The following is a 25,229-nucleotide window of genomic DNA, read 5'->3' on the forward strand; positions in this document are numbered from 1 at the left end:
TGCTGCCAGTTCATAATTGTTTGCCCAAAGCTAATCTTTTTACTTGTAAAAAATAGTCATTCTTGTTAAGTACAGAAACATAGTTTTGTCAGCCTGTGTTTGAAAACCAGATAAGTTGGGAAATTCTGCATGCTTTTAAAATTTTTAAATTTTGTGTCAATTTCTGGGAATAACAGGGTTCAATTTCTAGCACCCTACCCCAGTGAGGCAGAACAATCAGCTGTTTGGTGTTATGGATAAAGTAATAACTTCACAGTGGATAATCTGAGCAGATAAGTTAGTTGATCTATTGAACTGTAAAGGCAGATTGAAGTTTTATTTGTAAATCTATCATAGTTCAGTTTTTCAAATCGCAATAAATTTATACTTTACACCCTACCACACTATTCTCAGTAAAAGATTCTAGTCTTCAACTGTTTACTGTTTGTTTTTCTCAGCAGAAAAATGAGTCACCTCAGTTGCCCAAATCATCTCTGGTACAATTCTCAAGCAACCTGTAAATGAATGATCAACATTCCTGCCCATTTCCATGTTAGACTGTTTAAGTATGTAAATCAGATTCTGATGCCAGTTGTAGGATCCTGTTAGCAATTTGGAGTTATGAATGTGTTTGCTGAATTACAACAGTTGAGCAACTTAACCAGCTGGCCCTAAGGAAATTGTTAGTGACCGCTCAAAATCCAAAAATTAATCCCTTTTCTTTTGATGTTATGAAGAGCAGCAATGCTGCTCATGTTGGCAGCAACTCAGCCCTTTTTAGGATCATTTACCCACAATCCTATTTATTCAGATGTTCTGTAGCAGGAGACCTGTTTGTTCCCTGCAGCGTGCTAGCAGCATTTAAGCAAACTTGAAAATTGGACCAAACTCTCACTGTCTGCTGCACAGTCAAGAGTTACTCCCAAGGTATTTGTTACTTGCCGTAGAATGTACCTTGAAGTTGCTTTTTCTAAGCTCAAATGTAAAATGCAGATATCTTGCTGAATAAATGGTGGGCTGTACTCTCAAGTTAAGTAACATGGGGGTTTGAAGGCTGGAACTTTGCATATCAGTTTTCCTTGAAGTGGATTCATCAATGAAATATTTGTTCAAGTGTTACATAGATTCATTGATTACATGAAACAGCAATAACACTTTTGATTGCAACTTACATGAATGTCTTCATTCTCTCACTCCCCAGTCCTTTGGAATTTACTTTTACGTTTGATAATATTCCACGTTTACTTTGTTTTCTATGTTCTCAGGCATCAGATTTTAACTACTCTTGCTCAATTTCTGCTAGTCATCTGGTCAAAAATCACACCAGGTTATTGTCCCAACGGGTTTATTTGAAAACTCTAGCTTTTAGAGCACTGCTCCTTCATAAGGTACTAGTACCCAACGGTTTTAAAAAAAACATTGATTTTTGACCTTTTCCAACCCACTCCAACAGTGGCGCCTCCACATCACTGCTCATCATGGAGTGGAGAATCATTTCCTAAAGCCCTCTCACTATGTTTGACCTGTCTTTATCACACTTACTTTGGTCATTGATGGCATGATAGGCACCCATTTTTGGGCGGACAAATTTGAGTAAGGTGGCATGTCCTACACCCCAACTTTTTTCTTTTCTATTTTTGCTCTTAACAGTGATATGAAACTAACATTCAGAATTGGCAAACTAAAGGCCACAGAAGTTCAAAGGTCCTTTGGCTTGGTAGTTGTGTTAATTGTGTTGTGGCCTCGAAGTTCCTAAAACTTCTCAGAAGAATGCTATAGTTTAGTTTTTTTTCGCAGTAATTAGGCTTTCTGTCTCAAACCATTCAATTAAATACAAATGCAAGTAATTTGATTGGCATCTCCTTCAGAATTTAATAATTCATGAAATCTTGATACTTTTTTCTCAAAGGTACTTAGAACCATACAAGTATTCAGTCTGCTGTGTGTATATGCTGGATCTTTGCTACAACTATACAAAATTAATCATACTACTCCATTCACACACACACACTATAATTCAGCATCATTGTTTAGGTATTTACTTATTTCATTAAAATATGCCTCTGTTTGACATTTTCCAATCTATCTAAAGGCTTTAAAGGTGGTGTGCGGATAATTTTAACCCAAAGTTTTATATAGTCCCGGAGCCAAAGTTGGATAGTTTTGGCTCAGATGTTACATAAAAATGTTAATTTCAAGCAAATGATGTATTGTTTTCACCACCCTTGTTGTCTTAACAGAAGAGCAACAGTCAGTAGGGAAGGAGAAAACTACCTTCCTGGAATGAAACTCCACAGCATTCCAGGAAAACTTCATTTTCAGCTTTCCCATCCATAGCAGGATCTTTCTCTATCTTTCACCTTTACAAACATCTACACAAACCAACTTTCTAACCAAGCTTTTGGCCATTTGCCCGTTATCTCTCTCTGTCTCTCTCTCCACACATTGGCTTTATTTATAATGACAGAAATCTCTATACCCATGTAAATAGCAAAGTCTGTACTTAATAGTTCAGCTATGCCTTCAGACTTCACAAAATATCTTTTCTCATCCATACCTGGCACTATTTGTTTATATAAAAGCTTGTTGGGTTGTTTTGTGATATCCACTAATATACGCTCAATGTAAAACATATTGTGGAGACCAAACATAAATCGAGTCATCACTTTAGGAGAACTTGTTTGTTCAGCTGCAAAATAAGATCAGGATTGTCATCATCCTCTTGTTCCAATGAAGCTCAACACAACTCTAGAAATAGCAAACCACTCTTTCAATTCTGCACTTTTCAGCTCTTTGGACTCAACAAGTTCAACAATTTCTGACAAGAAAAAGGGCATTCAAACCTTTGAGCCTGTTCCACTGCATGATAATATTAAGGCCTCCTCTTCACTTTCTTGCTTACCCACGATATACTATAACATTCAATGACATTATTTTCCGCAAAAGAGCGTCCTATGTGACCCAAAGATGAATACTTTCCTTAAATTGGAGACACCTTATTTTTAAAGTTTTTTAGATTAGATTAATTACAGTGTGGAAACAGGCCCTTTGGCCCAACAAGTCCACACCGACCCGCCGAAGCGCAACCCACCCATACCCCTACATTTACCCCTTACCTAACACTATGGGCAATTTAGCATGGCCAAGTCACCTGACCCACACATCTTTGGACTGTGGGAGGAAACTGGAGCACCCAGAGGAAACCCACGCAGACACGGGGAGAACGTGCAAACTCCACACAGACAGACAGTCGCCTGAGGTGGGAATTGAACCCGGGTCTCTGGCGCTGTGAGGCAGCAGTGCTAACCACTGTGCCATCCACAAAGTTTCTCTCTTACAAAGGGAAACTTGCTTTCAGCATCTGCTTTATCATAGAATCCCTACAGTGCAGAAAGAGATTATTTGGCCCATCAGGTCTGCACCAACCCTCTAAAGAGGGCCCCACCCAATTCCCATAACCCTGCATTTAATCCACCTAACCTTGGCATCCCTGGACACTATGGGTAATTTAGCATAGCCAATCCACCTAACCTATACATCTTGAGACTGTGTGAGGAAGCTTTACCACAGACATATACTACAAGCCCACTGACTCCCACAGCTATCTACACTACACCACCTCCCATCCTACCTCCTGTGAAACACCATCCCTTATTCCCAATTTCTCTGCGTCTTCTGCATCTCTTCCCAGGATGACAGATTCCACCTGAAGATCCCAGTTGGCCACCTCCTTCCATGATCACGACTTCCCTTCCCATGTGGTTTACAATGCCCTCCTGCGCATCTCCTCCACCACGCACTGCTGCCCTTGAACCCCCCAATGCAACAAAGGCAGAACTCGTCTGGTCCTCACCTTCCACTCCACCAATCTCCGCATACAGCGCATCATCCTCTGCCACTTCCGCCACCTCCAAATGGACCCCACCAGCAGAGATATATTTCCCTCCCCACCTCTATCAACGTTCCGAAAAGACCATTCCCTCCGCTACTCCCTCGTCAGGTCCACACCCCACTCCTGGCACCTTTCCTTGCCACCGCAGGAAGTACAAAACCTGCACCCACATCACTCCCCTCACCTCCATCCAAGGCCCCAAGGGATCATTCTACATCCGTCAGAAATTCGCATGCACCTCTCCCAATGTCTTCATCTGTATTCGTTGCACCCAGTGTGGTCTCCTCTACATTGGAGAGATAGGACACCTTCTTGTGGATCGTTTCAGAGAACATTTCTGGGACACCTGCACCCAACAACCCCACTGCCTTGTGGCTCAACACTTCAACTCCCCCTCCCACTCCGTCAAGGACATGCAGGTCCTGGGCCACCTCCACCTCCACCTCCAAACCATTACCACCTGAGCCTGGAGGAGGAACGCCTCATATTCTGCCTTGGAACTGCAACCACACAGGATAAATGTGGATTTCAACAGCTTCCTCATTTCCCCTCCCCCATGTTATTCCAATCCCAAACCTCCAAATCAGCACCATCCTCCGGACCTGTCCATCACTGTCCCCTCTGACCTATCACCACCTTCTTCACCTTCATTTACCTATCGCTTTCCCAGCTACCTCCCCTTAAACCCATCACCCTCCCAGTTATCTCAGCCCCGACTCTCAGGCCTCATTCCTGATGAAGGGCTTATGCCCAAAATGTCGATTCTCTTGCTCCTTGGATGCTGCCTGACTAGCCATGCTTTTCCAGTACCACACTCTCTACTCTGATCTCCAGCGTCTGCAGTCCTCACTTTTTTCTAAGGAAACTGAAGCACCTGGCAGAAACCCATGTAGATACAGGGAAATTATGTGTAACTCCACAACTAAGGTTGGAATTGAACCCAGATCACTGAGGTAGCAGTGCCAACCACTCTGCTACTGTGCTGCCCGCTGTTTTGTTATGCCTTACTGGAATAGCTTAAATTCTGTGTGAACTATGTTTTAACAAAAGCTAAATATTTTATAAAATAATATATAATTCCCCAACATATGTTTTAGAACCAGAAAGAAAATGCACAGACAAGGTTTCTTTACTTGAAAGAATTACTGTTCATTGTAAATAAATATATTTAGTTACAGTTACATAAACAATTATGAGCCACCGACATATAACACTACTAGTTAAAGTTCTAACCATTATGTAATGTCCCCTACATATACAGGTAGAGGCAGACAGACACAAACTATTGATGTTTTGGAAGGAAGAAAAAACTGGGACGACAGTTTAATGGTCCCTGTCCAGAGAGTTCTTGGAGTTTATTCTTTTAGCTTGCTTGGACTTTCTAATCCTGGTCTTCCTTCTCCAAGTATTTTCCCTTGCTTGCAGGAAACATAGAAAGATTCCCACGTATAACATCTCTGACATATTGTTAAAAGCCACAGCTTACAACAATTGCTGTTTGGGTGGTGGGGGCTTTCAGGCTGGAGTTAATTTTTTTTAATCTGTAGAGGAAAGAACAGCCTGTTCTATTCCAGAGACTGAATGGCTTCTGCCTGACAACACTCGCCCGCAAGCTGTTAAGCTGCCTGGAGCCATTAAATAGTTGTTGGAAGGTAGAAAACCACTGATTCCAGCTTGAATTCACATCATGTTCTTTTGAGCAAAATGCCTGTTCAGCATTTCCTCATCGGATAACTCCTAATCAGTTAAGTAAGCCTTCTCTGAACAGTTTCTAAGACAATAGTGTCCTTTTTTAAATAAGGAGACCCAAACTGCACATTTCCGTCTTACTCTTTTCATCCCCTCTTGATCTGTTTTTGAAAATAGATGCTCGTTCAGCATTTCAGACCACTTCTAATCACGTGATTCTTTTCTTGACCCATTATCAATCCTTTTGGCTTCATTCCAGTAACTTTCATCATTTAATGTCTCCTAAATTCCACCCTATTACAAACCACCTCTTTTGCTTTTCCACCATCCCCCATTTCACCTGCTTAAACCCTATGACATTTTTTTTTTCTTTTCACAGTTCTGATCAAAATTTAGCGAACTGTAACAACTTTCTCCCCACGAAGTTGCTTGAAAGCTGAGTATTTCCAGCATTTGTTTTATTCCAATTTAGACTGCCATTTCTCCTCTTCTTGAACTGTTAGTTACTCGAGGCTGTTTGTCTCTACCTCAACTGTTTTTTTTTCTTCTCTCTAATGCTTCATCTGAACAGTACAGCCATACAACATAATCTGGCCTTCACATGAGATCACTATTTCCAATCCATTTAGGTGCAAATTGTCTATTGACCAAATTGTCCAACCAGCAGAATTGGATCAATTTGATTTAGGCATTGTATCCCCTCCTACCTGTATTAGCTCTCCAGCAACACAGTGATCAGTATTATAATATAAGTAGCAAATGGTATTAGGAGTAATTTACCTTATCAATTCAGAGCTCCTATTTTTAACTTCCTTCCGAGCTCCTGACACTTGGTCTCCAGGACTTCAATTTGTTGTCTTCCGGTCATAGCTTCCCATCTGGGCCTCAAATTCTAGCTGTTGTCCTCCTTCCATAAAATATGTCAATATCTCCTTTATTTTCGCACTAATGAGACAACCCATCATTTAACAATCTTATGGATATCTCTGGAAACATCATTCCATTCCCTTGTGATCATTTTGGACACAATATTTTAAAATATAAGGTAGTGTGTGCTAGTACAAAAAGAAAACATGACATATAAGCAGTTTAGTTTTTGTAAGAGATTATTAATTATCAGTTAGATTTTTGATATTTTCACACCTCCTTGGGGATTAATGTCATATGTTATCAGCAGTTGTAATATATTCCATCACCTTTATTTGATATTTTCACTATTTGTTTACAGCAGCAGTTCTAGATATCTTTTCTAATCTGTTATGTTGTCATTTAGAATGGAAGTCATATCCTTTCTTGTACCATATCTCAAGGCATCAGGTTAAGTTTTGCTGAGCTAATGTGCTACTCATTGTACATTAAGCTTAACATCCCCATGCAGCACATTACTTGGTGTCATTGGCTATTTTAGTAAATCTGGTGCTGTGAAATGAAGGTTGATGTTAGTTTACACTCTCCTCAGAGTTTAAAAAATCTTGAACCATCAGTGTCTGTTCTTTAGTTATTATACTTATTATTATTATTATTATTAGTTATTATAATTTTCTCTGTCCCACACTCAACCTAAACAAGTAAAAGATGACTTGATTTTGGAGGTGAAATGTTATCTGACAAAAAAATCAAGGTATCTTTCTTTCTGTGTTTGCTTTTCTCCATTTCAGTTTCCTTTCAGAAATTATCTAGCAATTTGAAAAATTTGGCTGAGTATAAGAGTTTGCTACATCTGAAGGTTTAAGCTGAAACTTGTTTCTTGATATAACTGCAACAGATAACTAATTATACATGTATGAATTTACATGTACATTTGTTTAGAGTTAGTGCTTCCTACTGTAAGGGGCTGTACATTTCATTTTGGACTATAAATTGGAAAATAAAATTGAACACTGCTTATATAGTTAAAAGTGTAGTAGAGTTGTTTTTTTCTGCAAATAAAGTGGGACTTTTTGATGTATACTTTGGCTAACTGTTACTTTTCAAAGCAGTGAAGTAGGTACTTTGAGTCACAGTGGCACCAGGCCTATTAAGTGGGGGGAAAAAAATCACATACGGACCAAATATTGAACTACAGAAGCAATCATCCCAACATTCACAAACGAAACTGCATTGGAACATTATTTCAATGAGCTAACACACACTGCAGCACAGAGGAACAACGAAGAGCAGAGGAAAATCACTTATACCGTGTATCCAAAAAGAATGGATACCCAATGAACACAACCTGCCGATTTCTCTGCAACAAACCCAAGCAAGCAGACAAAACACATCCACAAATCCTAGCCACTCTCCTGTATATCAAAGACATCTCGGAAATGACTGCCAGACTACTCAGACCCCTTGGCATCGTGGTAGCCCACAAACCCACTAACACACTGAAACAACAGCTAATGAACTTGAAAGACCCTATGCAGACAACAAGCAAAACTAATGTAATTTACAAAATACCATGCATGAACTGTAACAAACACTACATTGGACAAGCAGGCAGAAAACTAGCCACTAGGATACATGAACATCAACTAGTCACAAAATGATATGACTCTGTCTCACTAGTATCCTTACATACAGATAAGGAAGGGCACCACTTCAATTGGGACAACACATCCATCCTAGGACAAGCCAAACAAAGACACATGAGAATTCCTAGAAATATGGTATTCCAAGCGGAACTCTATCAACAAACACATCGTGTTAGATCCCATCTACCACTCCCTGAGAAAAAGAACAGGAAATGACATCACCAACCCAGTGAAACCCAAACATATGGATAGAAAGCTGGAATCATCAGCAGTGCTTCGCCCGGAGGCCCACTAAAGATGTTACCTAGTAGGATGACGCAGTGTCTGGAAATGAACCATCCAGCTCAGTGAGCAAACCTACATCCAAATCCTCAACCTGAGCTACAAATCTTCTCAAAACATGCTATGATAAAGATCTAACTACAGCCAACTGGATTAGTCTAGTTGCAATTTCTTACAAATCTGTGTGTGAAGTGCACTCAAAGACATCCAAAATCCTGAAGATAAGAATCTCATTTATCTAAGTGAAGAGACAAAAAAAGCTTAGACTCTAAAGAAAAATTCTAACATAAAAAAAGGAACTAGGTATGATCTAGTTAAATCAAAGATTGACATCATTCTGCAGACAACATTTTTTTTTATTGTTAAAATGAAAAGAACTGAAAAATAATGCTCCATCCTTGTGGTCTGCATATTGATCTGCAGAAGTTGTTTCCCTGTTTGTGTTTCTCCTCTTTAATATTTATGTTAAACATTTTCTTGTTTTATTTGTGAATGAATGTGGGGTTTTAAAGGGATGTAGATAAGTCATAAATTAATAATCCATTTTTGTTGCCATTTGGTGAAGGATAGGTTTTTAAATAACAAATCTTTATTTAGTCATTAATGACAAAACCTGGTGTGAATTACTTTTGTCTTTTAGTAACAGCTAGACAGGCAAATTGATTATCTTAGTGATTTAATTGGGTAAAGGCATAGTAAGGCTTGATTATTGGTGTGCTTTTGTCAGTCATAGCAATATTACTTGATCTTCACTCTAGGAGGATTATTCCTGATGTAAATCCACAAAGTACAGTATTGTCTGGGCTGTGGCACTCCTGAATAAATATGTCACTTGAACAAGTAATGGATGCAACATTGTGGACATCTGAGAACACTTAGGAATGGTTGAGGAGATTTAAAGGCATCGTTTGTGGAAATGTAGTAGACATCTCAGGTTGTTTACAAGAAAGAACAAAAATGAAGTATTAACTGTACTTTTGAAGTTTAAAGAGATATATAGTATCACAATGAATTTTGAAATCATTGACTCACTGCCTTGTTTGCTTGAATTAAAGCAAGGTATTGTGCTTGCTTTTTAATTTATTAAAGGTCATTGATTCTAGAGTATGCTTCCAACTGTAAACATAATGCCAATTTTGAGCTGTGTTGCAGTTGTTGAAAGATCATTTATCATGAAAGCAGAAGCACAGTTTAATAGTCTGCCAAGATCTGTTTTTATTAGCCTTGGGTCACTCTTTACTGAATGAGATGCAGTGAATAAGTAGTGGTGTAATCCCTTGATACTAAGTGAATTTTATTCAGGGAATGTGTAAAGCCGCTTTATGGATGTGCATAGCGTATTATTCCAACAAGTAATTACACTAAAGTGGTGACATTAAAGCAACTGTGATTGCAGAAAATGATCAGCAAATTAGATCCTATTACTGGGCACATCAAAAACTATCCTTAATATGTTAACTCTGTCAGTAATAATGCTATGTAATCATCCATCAGACAGACACAGGCTAAATCTGACTGGGATGATGCCAAAGATTTTTTTTAATGTATGTACTTGGTATGATCTTTTCAGATTCTATATGTTTAGGCATTGTATTAGTTTGCATCTTTGTTCTAACTGAGATGAAATATTAAAATAACTGACAGATGTATGCCAGCTTTTATAATTATATAGAAGGATTTTAAATGAAAATTGGGCCAAGTTAATGATATCCCCTTTCAGGTGATGACTTCTTCCTGATTAAATATTATTACCGTAACACAGTTTGGTCAGACTCGGAGTGGAATTGATTTAATTGTGATTGCAAAATAACTAACAATAATGCTATAATATGAAAAACTCTGGATAGAAAATTCATTTTCTACAGTTAATTTCCTTCTAAAATGCATTCTAATCATACATTGTTTTAGTGAAGTTTGTAAATGTTGAGCTCTGCATCCATTTTTGTGCATGATTGTACATTTTAATACTGCAGCTTCGCTCCCTGACTCTTTCACTCTTTCCTCCTCTTCCAAACTTCCAGAGAAAGGGAGGAGTCCTTTGACCAAGATGGGCTGCGAGTAGAAGGGAGCAGGGAAGAGGAAGGAGAGGGTTTGGCAAGGTTGGCAATGGGAGGTTGCAGTAGGGAAGCTGAAGTAATGAGAATTAGTGAGAGGATTTTTAGACTGGTTTGGTGTAACATACAGTTTCAAATAGCACACTGTCTTTTAGGCCTGCTAAACAGCAATCCAAAAGCCTATTCAAATACCATATAAAAAATGCCTGCTTTCAGTAAAATTCTGAACTGCCAATCTGTAATGAAAACTAAAGTATTAATTTTCCATTTTACTCATGTTTCCATGTAGCATTCGTATATCTTTGTCAAGTTACTGTTGTTTGAGATTCTATGCTTTGAAAGGTTGGAAAGTATCGACCTTTTAAATTGATATTTAATAATTATTTCAGTGAAATATAACGTTCCATTTCCAATACATTGCATCTGTTATCCCATTTCATTCTATGATAAGTCTCCATATTTATTTGTAATACCAGTCTTGCAAGTTCATGGTGATATGATAGGATTTTCAGTGCTAAATTTTAAATAATATTGGCTACCAAAGTAATTGGACTTAAAAAAAAGATTGAAAATTAATAGTAACCAAGATGGATTTAGTTCCAGAATCTAACCACTGAGTGTCACTGTGGAGCAGCCTAATTTTATTTGCTGTTTCTAGAGTCCAATTGGATAGGAATGGGAAGGAGATAAATAATTGTTTTAAATGCAAATATATTTCTTAAAATGTAGATTGTTACAGTACCTACAGGCTGTACCCTGTTGACTAATTTTTATGGCAAGTTTTGTCCAATTATCTGCTGCATTACAAACTATCTGCTCTTGTGCCTGTTGTTTGCATATCTATCAATTTCCTTTCTCCCGCTACCTGCCTACTCCTATCTTCTAGCAGTCCTATCATGATCCAACCTTCAAGATTTACTCTAGATTTACTTGCCTCTCCTCTAGCACCACTTTTTTTTTCTGACCAAATCAATCATGTGAGTGACTTTTCAGATATTATTAGGATAAATATGATTTACACTAACTGAAATATATAGGTATAAATGTTTTGAAGGATAAAGGGCATTGGTCATTTAAGTTTTAGAAGTGACGTACCTCATGTACTACAAGGCTGAGTACAATGTGTAATCTAAATTTGACGAGTGAACTTTTAGAGCTAATTGTTGTAAAATTGCGTCAAGTTTTGTAGGTAGCTTGGAATTTCAGCCAGTATATATTCTGGTGGTTTTCTTGCACACAGTTAGTAGCATAAAGTCCTCAATGGAGTACTGTTGAACACATACTTAGCTTGTGGATTTGTTGAGATGTGGGAATTTTGCTCCATGAGAGAAAAGAAGTAGTTAACAGATAAAGGAGTGTCCTAAGAAAAGGAACAGGTCATGCTGAAACCAGAGAACTGGAGTCCAGAGGAATGAATTAGGTAAGCAAGTAGATGATTTGTTGATTAGTTTTAACAGCATTTTTTCAAAACTAGAGTAGTTATTTAAATTAGGACCATAAAATTGTACTACTCATAACTAGAAATAATCATTGAATAAAGACTTTTCAAGTAAATAAATAAACTGAGTCATCTGAGTTATGTCAGAGGAGATTAATATGTGGACTGCAGGATTTAGGTTAAGCGTATGGATTTATAGTCAGCTGTGGGTGGCTTGTCTTTCCTGAGCTAACACATTTACAAGATATATGTCTGTCTCTAATTTCTCTGGGTCAAGAGTCATTGAGTTGAGACTCCTATATGGGAGGTACAGGAAGGAGTCACCCTCCAAGGAGAAAACAGTTTCAGGAGAAGGGAGGATGAGACAAATAAGAAGCCATGAGGATTAGGGAAGTTGGGAAGGGGGTCCTGAAGTAACTAATCCTATCTAATGGCTGCCATGTACTTGTGATCACCAAGAAATTAAGCAGCCTAAATTTAAACACAACAAGGTGTGAAAATATTGGAATGAGCAAAGTTAAAGGGGCCATTATTGGCAAGGGAATGATTAAGTTGTGGAATAGGAGTTTAAAAAGATGAAAACACTAAGTTATTAGATATCTAATAAAAAGTGATTTAAATGCCCATAAGAAAATAGGAGCTGGAGGCAATTGTGTTGACCGGAGCAGTCATAGTAGGGATTACTGAGATGTAGGTGAAAGTGACGACAGTGGATGCTGGAGATCAGACTTGAGTATGGTGCTGGAAAAGCACAGCAGGTCAGGCAGCTGTCGAGAAGCAGGAGAATAGACGTTTCAGGCATAAGCCCTTCATCAGGAGTTGTCTACAGTTTTGTCATCAGAGATGTGTCTATAGTAAAATCAGGACTTAGCGTATTTAGAAAAAGTAGGGTAAACAGGTAGGCAGAGTAACTTCTTAGTTGGGATAACATTGGCAGTGGAAAAAGGAAATTGCCATGAGCCAGATGAAAATGGAGCCCATAAGAACAGAAATAAAAGATAACTAGCTCTAACAGAATCAGTTTAGATATTGGGAATGGAGATGGGATATTAAATATGTAGAGAAATTAAGGGATTGAATGAAAACAAAGAATAACTGTGGATTTCAGCAAATGTTGGTTTGAAATTGGAAAGAAGAGATAATAAGTGGAATAAGAAATAGTTCCTAGAATGTGTACAGAGCACCTTTGTAACTCAGTATATAACAAACCAAGAAGGGAAGAGTCACTGTTGAACCTAATAATGGGGACTGAACTAAACCCGACGATAAAACTAAAGTTAGGGGAACATCTAGGCAATAGTGACAATAATATCCTTTTAGGATGATGGAAGTATAAAATGAGGTTCAAGTGAATAAAGCTGATTTGAGGGCTGAGAATAGAACTTGGGAGAGTAAGATGGTCAACTATATTGACAGGTAGTAATGTAGAACAAGAGAAGCAAAATGATATTCAACATAGAGTGCAGGAAAAATGTATTTTGTGAAATAGAGAACAAACTACAGTAACTATTGTTGGAATTGCATGGATGATTAAAGACAAAGCAACAATTTAAGGATAGGAATAAAGGCATATATTCAGTCTATAGAAAACTGGAATACCTGATGAGAATAGGAAATAGGAAGTGATCAGGAGAGAAGCAATAAAAATATTGCAAGCCATAGATTAACTGAAATTAACTTATCGAGGAACAAAACAAAGTTCTAAAATATTTTACAGGTACATTTTTAAAAAGAGCAAGGCTATGATGAAATGGGACAGATGAGATAATGTCACAGGTAAAGATAATGTGAATAATTGTTTATCTTTGGCAATTACCAGGGAGAAGAACAGATATACGTGATATTGAGTAATGAGATTAGTGAATTTAAAATAAAAATAAAGAATGGAATGTATTGAATAAATTAAAATAAACATGGAACGTATGGAAAACAGAAATTACCGAAAAGCTCAGCAGACCTGGCATCACTATGGAGAGAAATCCGAGTCAATGATTTTGTCCAGTGACCCTTCTTTAGAACCGATGGTAGCTAGAAAGAGTTTGGTATTTATGCAGAAGGTAGGGTCAGGGAGAGGGTAAGGAGGAAATGATAAGTGGGGTTGGAGCCCAAAGAGAAAAACAGTTGGCCAAGCTAATGATCAGCCTAGGAAAATGAATAGCTATTAACAGGGACAATTAGTGGCTAACATGGGTTGTGTGTAGCTAGAAAGTAAGGACTGTGATCCAGATGGGTTGTATCCCCACACTCAAGTTTTTTTGAGGGAAGAATTAACCAAGACATTATTACTCGTTTGGTAATTGGTCAGGAAAGAGTTGTGGTAGAGGACTGATGGGTAGATTATCTAATTCCTAATTTCTGGGGTATTGGGAAGGGTGTTGCAGAGGACAGAACATATTCATTGTATTATAGACCAGGCAGTTTTACCATTAATGGGAGCAAAATAAATAAAATCCTTACTAAAGGACAGTTGGAAGAACATAGAAATGAGAATTATAATAATTAGTCAACATTGATTTCAAATGGGTAAGTTTGGCTTGATCCACTTTATTGAACATTTTCTGGAGTTAATAGAGTAGGTAAGGAAAATGTAGAAGATTTCAATTTCTCTGGATGTTGAAAAGGCTTTCAAATCTGCTCTTAATAGATTAAGTTAAGAGCTATGTGATTAAATGAATTGCTAACTGATTTTAAAACAGTAGAGTTTGAGAATCAAAGGATTTGTTTTTGAGTGGCTGAAGATGGGAAATGTGCTGGGACCCCAAGTGTTGACAATTTAAATTAACAATTGGGACTTGGAATCATACAGCATGGAAGCAGCCCTTTGATCCAACTAGTCCACGGTGACTTTGTTCCCAAACCAAACTAGTTCCACTTGCCTGCATTTGGCCCATTTCCCTCCAAATCTTTTAGTATTCATGTACCTATCCAAACATATTTTAAATTTAACAGTACCAGCATCCACCACTTCCTCTGGCAATTCAGTCCATACACGAACCACTCTCTATGTATAATCAAAGTTGCCCCACATGTCCAATATGCCCCCAATTTTAAACTCTCCCACCTTAGGGAAAAGACCTTTGCTATTCAACTTATCTATGCCCTTTATAATTTTATACACTATAAAGTCATCCCTCAACCTCCTAAACTCCAGTGGGGACAAAACACAATTTATAAATTTGAGTTAATTGGAGTTAATAAATGCAAAGAAACACTTCAAATAACAGCAGGTGATAGATAAACTTTCAGAAAGTGGAAACAATTGAAAAATGAAATTCAGTGCAATTTAAGTTTGTACATTTTGGTAGGCAGAATAGGCAAGTCATATATTTCTTGGAAGATGCAAGTCTGTAGGATAGAGGAATATTGGGATCTCAGGTACAAAAGGTTGTGCCGCAGATTAAAAAAGATTTAAGAAAAGTAAACCAAGCACTGGGTTTTAGTTCTAATGGGATAGAATTGGAAAAATAAAGTAATTATGCTGAGCCAGCATTGAACCTTGGTTAGACCATGCTTAACCTGAACTGCATGCAGTACCTTTGACATATTAAAACAAGTATACTGAAATACTGGAAGAGTGCAGAGAAGATTTACAAATAAGATGCAAGAAATATAAGGGTATACATTGTCACGAATGGATTGACAGCCTGATTTCCTTCTCTTTTGAACAAAGAAGGCTGAGGGATGATTCAATAGAGATACTTAAAATTTTGGAAGTTTTAAATGGAGTGGCTACAGAGAGATTATTGTGGAGAAGAACATAACTAGAGGCTATAAGGTACTCACCAGGATGGCCATTGGGTAAAGATGTTTCTTCTGAATGTTCCAATAAGTGGTAAGGATGCTGAACTCGCTACTTCAGGGAGTTGTTAAAATGTTGCAGTGTATTTAGATGCATTTAAGAGAAAACTGGAGCAGTATGGGTGAAAAGGAAATAATGTATAAAATGGTAGATATAGACAGATGAAAAGAGATCAGAAGAGGCTTGAGTGCTGCATAAACGGTCCATAGATGGTTAGTCCAAATGGCATGTTTATATCATGCATACGTTTGATGTTAATAAATGTGTGGCAAAGTTATTGGACACTGCATTAAGAATATAATCACTAAGCTTATTGGGCAAATAATTCTCCTCTTTCAATAACTAACTTTTTTTTATTTTTTCCCTACTAATTTTAATCATGGAAATGGCAGCTGGATTTGAGCTGCATTTTCCAATCATTGAATCCGCCACAGGAATTCCATTTATTCAGGTAGATTAATTGCTGTACAATGGGGTGTCTGTCCTTTTTCTATTGTGTATCCTTTGATTTCAGATCATATCTTCTAATGTGATTTAAATTGGCTATTACAAAGGTTGCCCTGCTACATGGTGTAAAGCCAGAGGCTGAGGACATATATTTATATTGGCTTCCAACCAAACTTTAAATTGTGTGTATTTACACTAGTTTTATTCCATTATTACTACTTCAGTAATTTCAGATCAGTATGCTACTGCCAAAGCAAAAGTATACATAACTATTATTCTGATTAATTGCATAGCCTATATACGCAAGTGCAGATTATTGCCTTGTTTACTATTAATGAAGTATCCAACCATAATTGCAGTCATCAATTTTTATACTATTAACTCTGAGGTGTCATCCATATTCTGGCTCACCCTTTCTGTATTTCAGAAAATTGCTTGATGTGAATTGTCTAGCTCAGCTGCTCATCCCAAAGGGGCAAGCAGCTTTGGCATTAGTAGTGTTTTGCCAAAAGGTATTTGTTGAGAGAGCAGTGGTGACTATATTGGACTTGCAAGAATTGGGGTCTAGTATATCCTTTTACTGACTAGAATATGTATATTATTATGTCTTAGACTAGCATGAATCTCGGCTAATTCATACAATAGTCGTATTATGTAATGTTAATGACTCTTAACTGCTGTCAGAAATGGCCTTGCAAACCACTAAGTTCAAGAACCAATTGTAGCTGCTGCCCTTTCTAGTGATAGCCACAACTTATGAGCAAATAAAAATCAGAGGCATGCATCCTCCTCCATGATTCTCCTGTTCTCAAGCTTGCTTTAAATACTTTTTACTTGCCTCCCCAATTCAGTAATGGCTAGAGTGCTTCTTATCCACACTATTAATTTCAATCTGTTAAAGATGTGCTGTTGTACTACTTCACCCAACGCCCCCACCACTTCCAGCCTTCATCTACATGGTTCCTCTTAGCACTATATCTGTAGATAATGTCACTAGCTTCCAGACACATTGAAGATGCCCGGTTCTGTCAGTCCACTTCTCTATCACTTCACTGCCTCATGTTGTCATACTCCTGGTCTAGCATTGGGTCCTGTATGAGCCATGAATGTTTCCACAGAGACTGTTAAATTCTAAAACAAAATTTGAATTTCCGGTGAACAACTTAAACAAATTGTTTAAAATGTTGGGTTTAATTACTTTTATTGTAACAAATGTTATGAAATGAAAGAAAAGTAACCTTATTTAGTAGACAAGTAATATTTTGAACTCAGAGATTGTCTTATTAATGTTTAACACACTTAAAATCCACTTATATGCAGCATTTATACTTGACAGCACAAACTGTCCAAAGTTATTATCAGCTTCCAATAGATTCACTCCTCAGTGTCGTTTTTTCTGTCTTCTCCTGACTGTAGTAGCTGCTGTCCTTGTCTATCTGTCATTCATGCTCTCTGCGATACTTTCTTGCTCTATTGAATATCTTAAATTAGAGGAATCCAAAACACAACCATTTTGCAAAACCTCACAAAACAAAACTTTTCTTTTAAACCTACTTCTTTAATCAAACAGTTGGTTACCAGATCTAATATTCCTATTTTTGGCTTTGTGTAGCATTTTTGATGACACTTTTGTGAAGCACTTAGGTTTTTTTCTATGTTGAGGGTGCTATATAAGTGCAAGTTGTTGGTGCTATAAGTTCACCTAAATAGTTCCCATTCTAAATGAATTTATAAACTAATCTATAATTAAATCTAAAAATAAAGACAAAATGTTCACTTTGTAACTGAACATTTGTATGCTTTGATCTAGTTATTCACCGCCCTCAACAAAAGACTGCACTTGGTCTTGACTCACTTTCAGCAATCTTATGCAGATGAACTACTTGTATGTTAGAAATCTTACTTGCAAACATTTCCTGTTATGGAACAATTTATTAAAAGTTGCATTTGTCACTCGGTCATAGAGTCCGTAAAGCATAGAAACAGACTCAATGTTAGCTTGCACTCTCTGCATGGATGCTGTGACTCGCTGTGATCTCCAGCATTTGTTGTTTTTTGAATTGAAACAGACACTTCAGTCCAACTACTCAGTGCTGACCATGTTCTGAAATCAAACTAGTCCCGCTTGCCTGCATTCTTATAAATGTTGTAACTATACCTGCATCCACCACTTCCCTTGGCAGTTCATTCTGCATACAAATCACTGTTCTTTTTAAAAAGAAAGTTGCCCCTTAAGTCTCTTTTCTAATTTTTTTCCTCACATCTTAAAAAATATGCTACTTCATTTTGAACTCCTCCACCTAGGGAAAAGACTCTTGCTGTTCATCTTATCTATGCCCCTCACCATTTTATAAACCTCTATAAGGTCACTCCTCAACTTCCTACACACCAGTGAAAAAAGTCCCAGTTTATCTTCATATCTCAAACTTTCCATTGCCAGCAACATCTTGGTAAATCTTTTCTCAACCCTTTCCAAGTTAATAGTATCCTTCCTATAGCAGGGTGAACAGAACTCGCACAGCTCTAGAACAGGCCTCACCAACATCCTGCACAATCTCAACATCAGCTCCCAACTTCTATACTCAAAAGGCTGAACCATGAAGGCAAGTGTTCTAAATGACACCTGAACCACTCTGTCTATCTGCGATGCAAATTTCAAAGAACTATGTACCTGAATCCCTCGGTGCCTTTGTTCTACAGTATTACCCAGGCTCCTACCATAAATTGTATAAATCCTGCTCTTGTTTGTTGTACCAAAATGCAGTACTTTGTACTGATCCAAATTAAACTTCATTTGCCACTCTTCAGCACATTGACCCAATTGATCAAGATCTCTTTGTAATCTTAGATAACCTTCACTGCCCATTGTACCATCAATTTTGGTGTCATCTGCAAACTTACTAACCATGTCTCCTAAATTCTCATCGAAGTCATTTATGTAAAAGACAAACGAAGCACAACTCCTGGATTCTATCACTACCAACAATACTTGGTTCTAAGCTGCAAGTTGAGTCAGCTATGTACATATGTAATTTTGGCAACCTTGTCACCACGTTGTACATTTTTATCTCATTATCTGATTTGAAATGCAGGATTTACAGTCTCACTTCCACTCAGGCTGCATCTAATTCTACTTGAGCACAAAAATGGGAATATGTCATAGAGATGTACAGCACGGAAACAGACCCTTTGGTCCAACTCGTCCATGCTGACCAGATATCCCAACCCAATCTAGTCCCACCTGTCATCACCCGGTCCATATCCTTCCGAACCCTTTCTATTCAGATGCCATCCAGATGCCTTTTAAATGTTGCAATTGTACTAACCTCCACCACTTCATTCAATACATGTACCATCCTCTGCATGAAAAAATTGCTCCTTAGGTCTCTTCTATGTCTTTCCCTCTGAACCTAAACCTATGCCCTCTAATTCTGGACTTGCCACCCCAGGGAAAATAATTTGTCTATTTATCCAATCCATGCCACTCATGATTTTGTAAACCTCAATAAGGTCACCTCTCAGCTTCCACTTCACTTTCACTTCAGGAAAAATAGCGCTAGCCAATTCAGCCTCTCCTTATAGCTCAAATCCTCTAACCCTCGCAACATCCTTGTAAATCTTTTCTGAACCCTTTCAAGTTTGACAACATTCTTCTGATAAGAAGGAGACCAAAATTGCATGCAACATTCCAACAGTAGTCTAACCAATGTCCTGTACAGCCACAATATGACCTCCCAACTCCTGTTCTTAATATTTTGACCAATAAAAGAAAGCATACCAAGTGCTGTCTTCACTATCCTATCTATCTGCGACTCTACTTTCAAGGAGCTATGAACCTGCACTCCAAGATCTCGTTGTTCAACAACACTCTCTAGCACCTTACCATTAAGTGTATAAGTCCTGCTAAGATTTGCTTTCCCAAAATGCAGCACTTTGCATTTATCTAAATTCAACTCCATCTGCCACTTCTCAACGCATTGGCCTATCTGATTAAGATCCCTTATAATCAGAGGTAACCTCTGTTGTCCACTACACTTCCAATTTTGGTGTCATCTGCAAACTTACTAACTATATCTCTTATGCTCGCATCTAAACCATTTATGTAAATGATGAAAAGTAGAGGACCCAGCACCAAGACTTGTGGCACTCCAAACAACCCTCCACCACCACCACCCTCTGTCGTCTTCGTTTGAGGCAGTTCTGTATCCAAATGGCTAGTTCTCTCTGTATTTCATGAGATCTAACCTTGCTAATTAGGTTCCCATGGGGAACATGTTACTGAAGTCCCTATAGATCACATCTACTGCCTGCCCTCATCAATCCTCTTTGTTGCTTCTTCAAATGTCGCAGGGCAATATATTTTGTAAATATGTTTTAGAGTCCTAGAGATGTACAGCATGAAACAGACCCTTTAGTCCAACCTTTCCATGCCGACCAGATATCCCAACCCAATCTAGTCCCACCTGCCAGCACCCATCCCATTTCCCTCTAAACCCTTCCTATTCATATACCCATCCAAATGCCTCTTAAATGTTGCAATTGTACCAGCCTCCACTGCTTCCTCAGGCGGCTCATTCAATGCACGTACCACCCTCTGAGTGAAAAAGTTGTCCCTTAGATCACTTTTATATCTTTCCCCTCTCACCCTAAACCTATGCCCTCTAGTTCTGGACTCCCTGACCCCAGGGAAAAGACTTTGTCGATTTACCCTATCCATGCCCCTCATAATTTTGTATACCTCTATAAGGTCACCCCTCAGCCTCTGACGCTCCAGTTTGTTAAATTTTTATCCAATTTACACATGAAGAATTGTGAGAAATGGATATGCCTCTTTTATTTCAATGTTGGCATCAAGTATATCCAGATTTAATTAATCATTCATCCTTCAAATTCAGGAAAAACACAAGCCAGCTATTCAACTAATATTTTCTTCATCTTCCACACGGTCATTTAGGCTCCTCTGTTTGGAGATGAACAGTTATTCTCTGTCTGAGTGTTCACTGAAAACTGGAATGAGTCTCTCTGGCTAATTTTATCTGGAGTCCTTTGAGTTGGTGCAGAGAGAAGAGACCTGTGGTTAGATTAATCTTTCAAAGTCGTACTCTGAAAGAGCAGTGTGCAGAACCCTAACTATAGGATACCTGCCTTAGTGATAACTTATTTCCACAGATCTCTGCTCACAATGCTACTTGCATATTCAATTAGATTAGATTAGATTAGACTTACAGTGTGGAAACAGGCCCTTCGGCCCAACAAGTCCACACCGACCCGCCGAAGCGCAACCCACTCATACCCTTACATTTACCCCTTACCTAACACTACGGACAATTTAGCATGGCCAATTCACCTGACCCGCACATCTTTGGACTGTGGGAGGAAACCGGAGCACCCGGAGGAAACCCACGCAGACACGGGGAGAACGTGCAAACTCCACACAGTCAGTCGCCTGAGTCAGGAATTGAACCCGGGTCTCAGGCGCTGTGAGACAGCAGTGCTAACCACTGTACCACAATCCTAGCTGGAAGATGCTTCTGTGATTAAAAAAGCAGGAAATTCATTGACGTATAATGGAAGTGACCTTGAAAGAGATGTGATTAAACTTAGTTGTCACAGCAGGAATGTATTTTTACGGTATGCACCCTTATAAGGTTGATGTCCAGAATTGAATCTAAGGTAGTGACAAGTTTTCATTCAGGGATGTACTAGTTGTCAGAAATCACTTGTCTGGAATATTCCTGTATTATTGCAAGACTGAATCACAACAAACCTGTATAGCAGGTAGGATTGTTATCAAGTGACAAATGTACTTTTAAATAATCTGTTCTCGATGCTTTGTTTCTTGCAGTTGGATCCTTTGGAAAAGGAGTGGCTAAAGTGTGCTGCCAGTGGACAATTGACTGCTTTGTGTGATCTCCTCAGGCAAGATCCATCTCTGGCAGCAAAAAAGGTAAGAAATGTTTGAGTCAAATAGAAGGTAATTGCACTAAATAAATAAAACAAAAATATAACAACTTAAACTTTTCATGATTTGGAATTTGGTGTCAGTGGCAAAGGAATGGCACTCACCACTGACCTTAAAGAAATTTGCCAACAAAAAACTAATGACCCTTAGACTGTAAATTTGGAACTAAGATAGTATGCCAAATTAACGAGCTAGATAAATTAAATGAGAGCTTGTGCTGCCCAGGAAATAATGAGCTATTAAAACAAATGTAGAAAAACAATGAAGAGCATGAAGGCAACGTAATGGATGAGTTGACCTTAAAGAGAAATTCACTGTCTTCTTGCTGCCTCAATTCTTGCCCAGATGTAATGACTATCATCTCGCCCTGCTACCAATTAAGGTCTTTAAATGGTCAATTAATGGCCTCCACTTTGAGACAATTGGAAACAACCACCCCATTTGGATGGCCTCTACCTGTTGCACTCCTACTCTGACTGCTCTCCCTGAATGCCCTCTCTCCGAACACCCCTTATGAGATTTCCACCTGATGAGAAGCACGTAAGAAGTACTTGCTTTCGTGCTGCTAGATCACAAATGGGTAGGTCTCAAGTGATGGACTTTTGGAATGAGAAGTTGCCAGCCCGGATGGGCTGACTGATTCTGGCAAACCAGAACACCACTGTCAAAGCCTGCAATTTTCAAAAATGTTTTACATAACAGATTTTTCTTATCAATCTGATCAGGGATTTTATTACAACCAATGGAGCCGGTAGGACTTGAACCCAGATGTGCCAACCCAGGGATAGGAACACTACCACTGTAAGACTGCCCAAAAGCTTGTAATAGGCCTGGAAATCCAACTGTGCTCACTCTGTTGACTCTTGATGAGTTGATTGACGTGATAAAGTGAGTTATTTCAGCAATGGAAATGACTTATTATTGCCAATTAGCAAACTAACATGCATACTTTTTTTTAACAAAACTGAAAAAAATCCATTCTAAGAAACTATGGGCTGTCCTTAAAAGGTTTGTGAATCTTTTGGCAACAGTGGTGGTTTCCTTTTGGTGTATATGTGAACCTATTTTTCTGAGATAGTCAACTGGCTGGTTGGGAAAGAAAAGTTTGGACATCAAAGTCCTTTGAGATGATAGAAGTGTCAGATGAAAGTTGGGATCAGGCTTCACTGTATACCCTGGATTAGGAGGTTGTCACTTTTTGGCTGTGGGTATGAAGAGTGACAAAATGAATAGACTACCAAAAGGCTACAGTTCCTATGAAACTGGAGCTTAGCCTTTAGGGGCTAAATGTAAAATGAAATAAAAGCATTTTTGTTTTGACCTGACTTAATTGGTTGATCTGCTGCTGTCATGCCTCTACTGATGTTGGAGCACTGTATAAAGGTGAAATGTTGCGTTTCTAAATAAAACAAAATGCTGTTGTCATTGGATCTTTCAATCATCATCTTGATTAGCTGATCAGAATGGTATACATGCTAATTAATGATTTAAATTTTCCTTGCAATTAAGGATAATACGCTTGCCTTTGGAGATGGGGTAAACCTTTGAATTTCAAATCAATGTCTGCCTCACCACGTGTGCAGGTTCAACATTCATTAGTTACATTAAGTCGTGTGTTTTCAGTAGTTGTTATTCGGAGAGCTGGCATATTGCTCCATCCAAATTACTTTAGTATGAAAGAAACATCTCTTTTAAAAGATCTGTTTTCTTTTCTTTCTTCTATATAAACCTAATGGTGAAAATCGAAAGGACTTCACATCTGTAAGTGACAATGTTTATACTAATGGCTTTAATTTGAAGTTCTGAATTTATCATCTAAAATCTAAGTACTTAAATAAGCTTATAACCAAACCCTTGCACAACAAGTAAATTTTAACCAACAATTTGAAGAAAGCTGTGAATGAGACAGTTTGACCTATGTGCCCCTATTTTTCTGAGATAGTCAACTGACTGGTTGGGAAAGAGAAGTTTGGACATCAAAGTCCTATGAGATGATCGAGGTGTCAGATGAAAGTTGGGATCTGGCTTCGCTGTATATCCTGGATTAGGAGGTTGTCATTTTTTGGCTGTGACTGTATTGTACTACATTGTTAAATTACAAAAGTGGGAATTAATTAACTTGTATTGTCACCTGAACATGTGACCTGAGTTCATTAATATTTTTATGTGGAGTTTGTTCAGAAAGATACGAAGTCTCCTTGATCTGTCTCTAGCCATTGTCACTGTTAATTTTATGTAAAGTTTCACTTTTTCCCTCCAAAGGAAGTGGATATTTCCACACCACAGATTCCCATGTTACAACTTTAAAATATTGTGCAATATTTATAGCTATTTAGAGCTAAATATTAGAAATGGAAGCAGCTATGTCTGATTATAAGTTGCAAACCATCCTATGTGCAATTATTGGTTACAATTCACTTTGTTGATATTTCAATATCAGAAATATTATTTTGCAGACACACTTATGATGAGGATTTTTTTTATTCCTATAAACAATTGATGATCTGCAAAATGTTCTAACTTTTAGTTTCATTTTGGTTAATATGTCAAGCATAGAGAGAACTCATATGAATATCTAATTTTTAAACTCTTGACTAAATATATTTTGTTTTTCTCAATGCAATGTTTATATGAAATGAATCATCCTGGTTGATTCCAATAACTTTGAAACAATCTACCTGACGTTAGGGGGTAAGTACCTAACCAAACAGATTCTATAGTCTGTGTAGGTCTTAATTTTCTTTTAAGGCTTCATTAGTTCCACATTGGCATCAATTGTAACTTAGAAAACTTTTCTTCAGAAGCCAGTAGGATACATTTGAATTAAAAGGTGTTGCATTTTATCCATCCTAGCATTGTTTATGTTGGAAAAAAAAAGCAAAAGTTCTCATAATCGTTTTAATCAAGCTATGTACTATATAGTAATTCACCTTTTATCTTACTAATTTTCTTTACCACAATACTGAATCTTAGCTGATGTCATTAACATAATTTATTGTGAGTTTATATTAACCAGCAGGCTGCAAAAGACATTTACATTTTTTTTTCATTTTGAAAAGTTAGTTTCCCATGCTCTTTGTGCATTTTTAAAATGTCATGAAAAGAAAGATACTGATATATCAAAAGGTTTCTGTTAATGGAAATGCTGTACTGGCATTTTTATTTTGAGAGTTT

At 37.8% G+C, this 25,229-nt stretch overlaps 1 protein-coding gene across 1 annotated transcript in view; it reads left to right on the top strand.

Annotated features, from left to right (window-relative positions):
* Positions 1-23,861, top strand: part of LOC132822646 (ankyrin repeat domain-containing protein SOWAHA-like) — an 80,268-nt gene extending 56,407 nt beyond the window's left edge. Inside the window, exons 6-7 of the mRNA XM_060835892.1 lie at positions 21,939-22,040; positions 23,805-23,861. Coding sequence (XP_060691875.1) covers positions 21,939-22,040; positions 23,805-23,861 — 159 coding nt within the window. The remainder of the gene's footprint in view (positions 1-21,938; positions 22,041-23,804) is intronic.
* The last annotated feature ends 1,368 nt before the right edge of the window (positions 23,862-25,229 follow it).

Source organism: Hemiscyllium ocellatum, chromosome 15 (genome assembly GCF_020745735.1).
Source record: "Hemiscyllium ocellatum isolate sHemOce1 chromosome 15, sHemOce1.pat.X.cur, whole genome shotgun sequence".
Lineage (NCBI taxonomy): Eukaryota > Metazoa > Chordata > Chondrichthyes > Orectolobiformes > Hemiscylliidae > Hemiscyllium > Hemiscyllium ocellatum.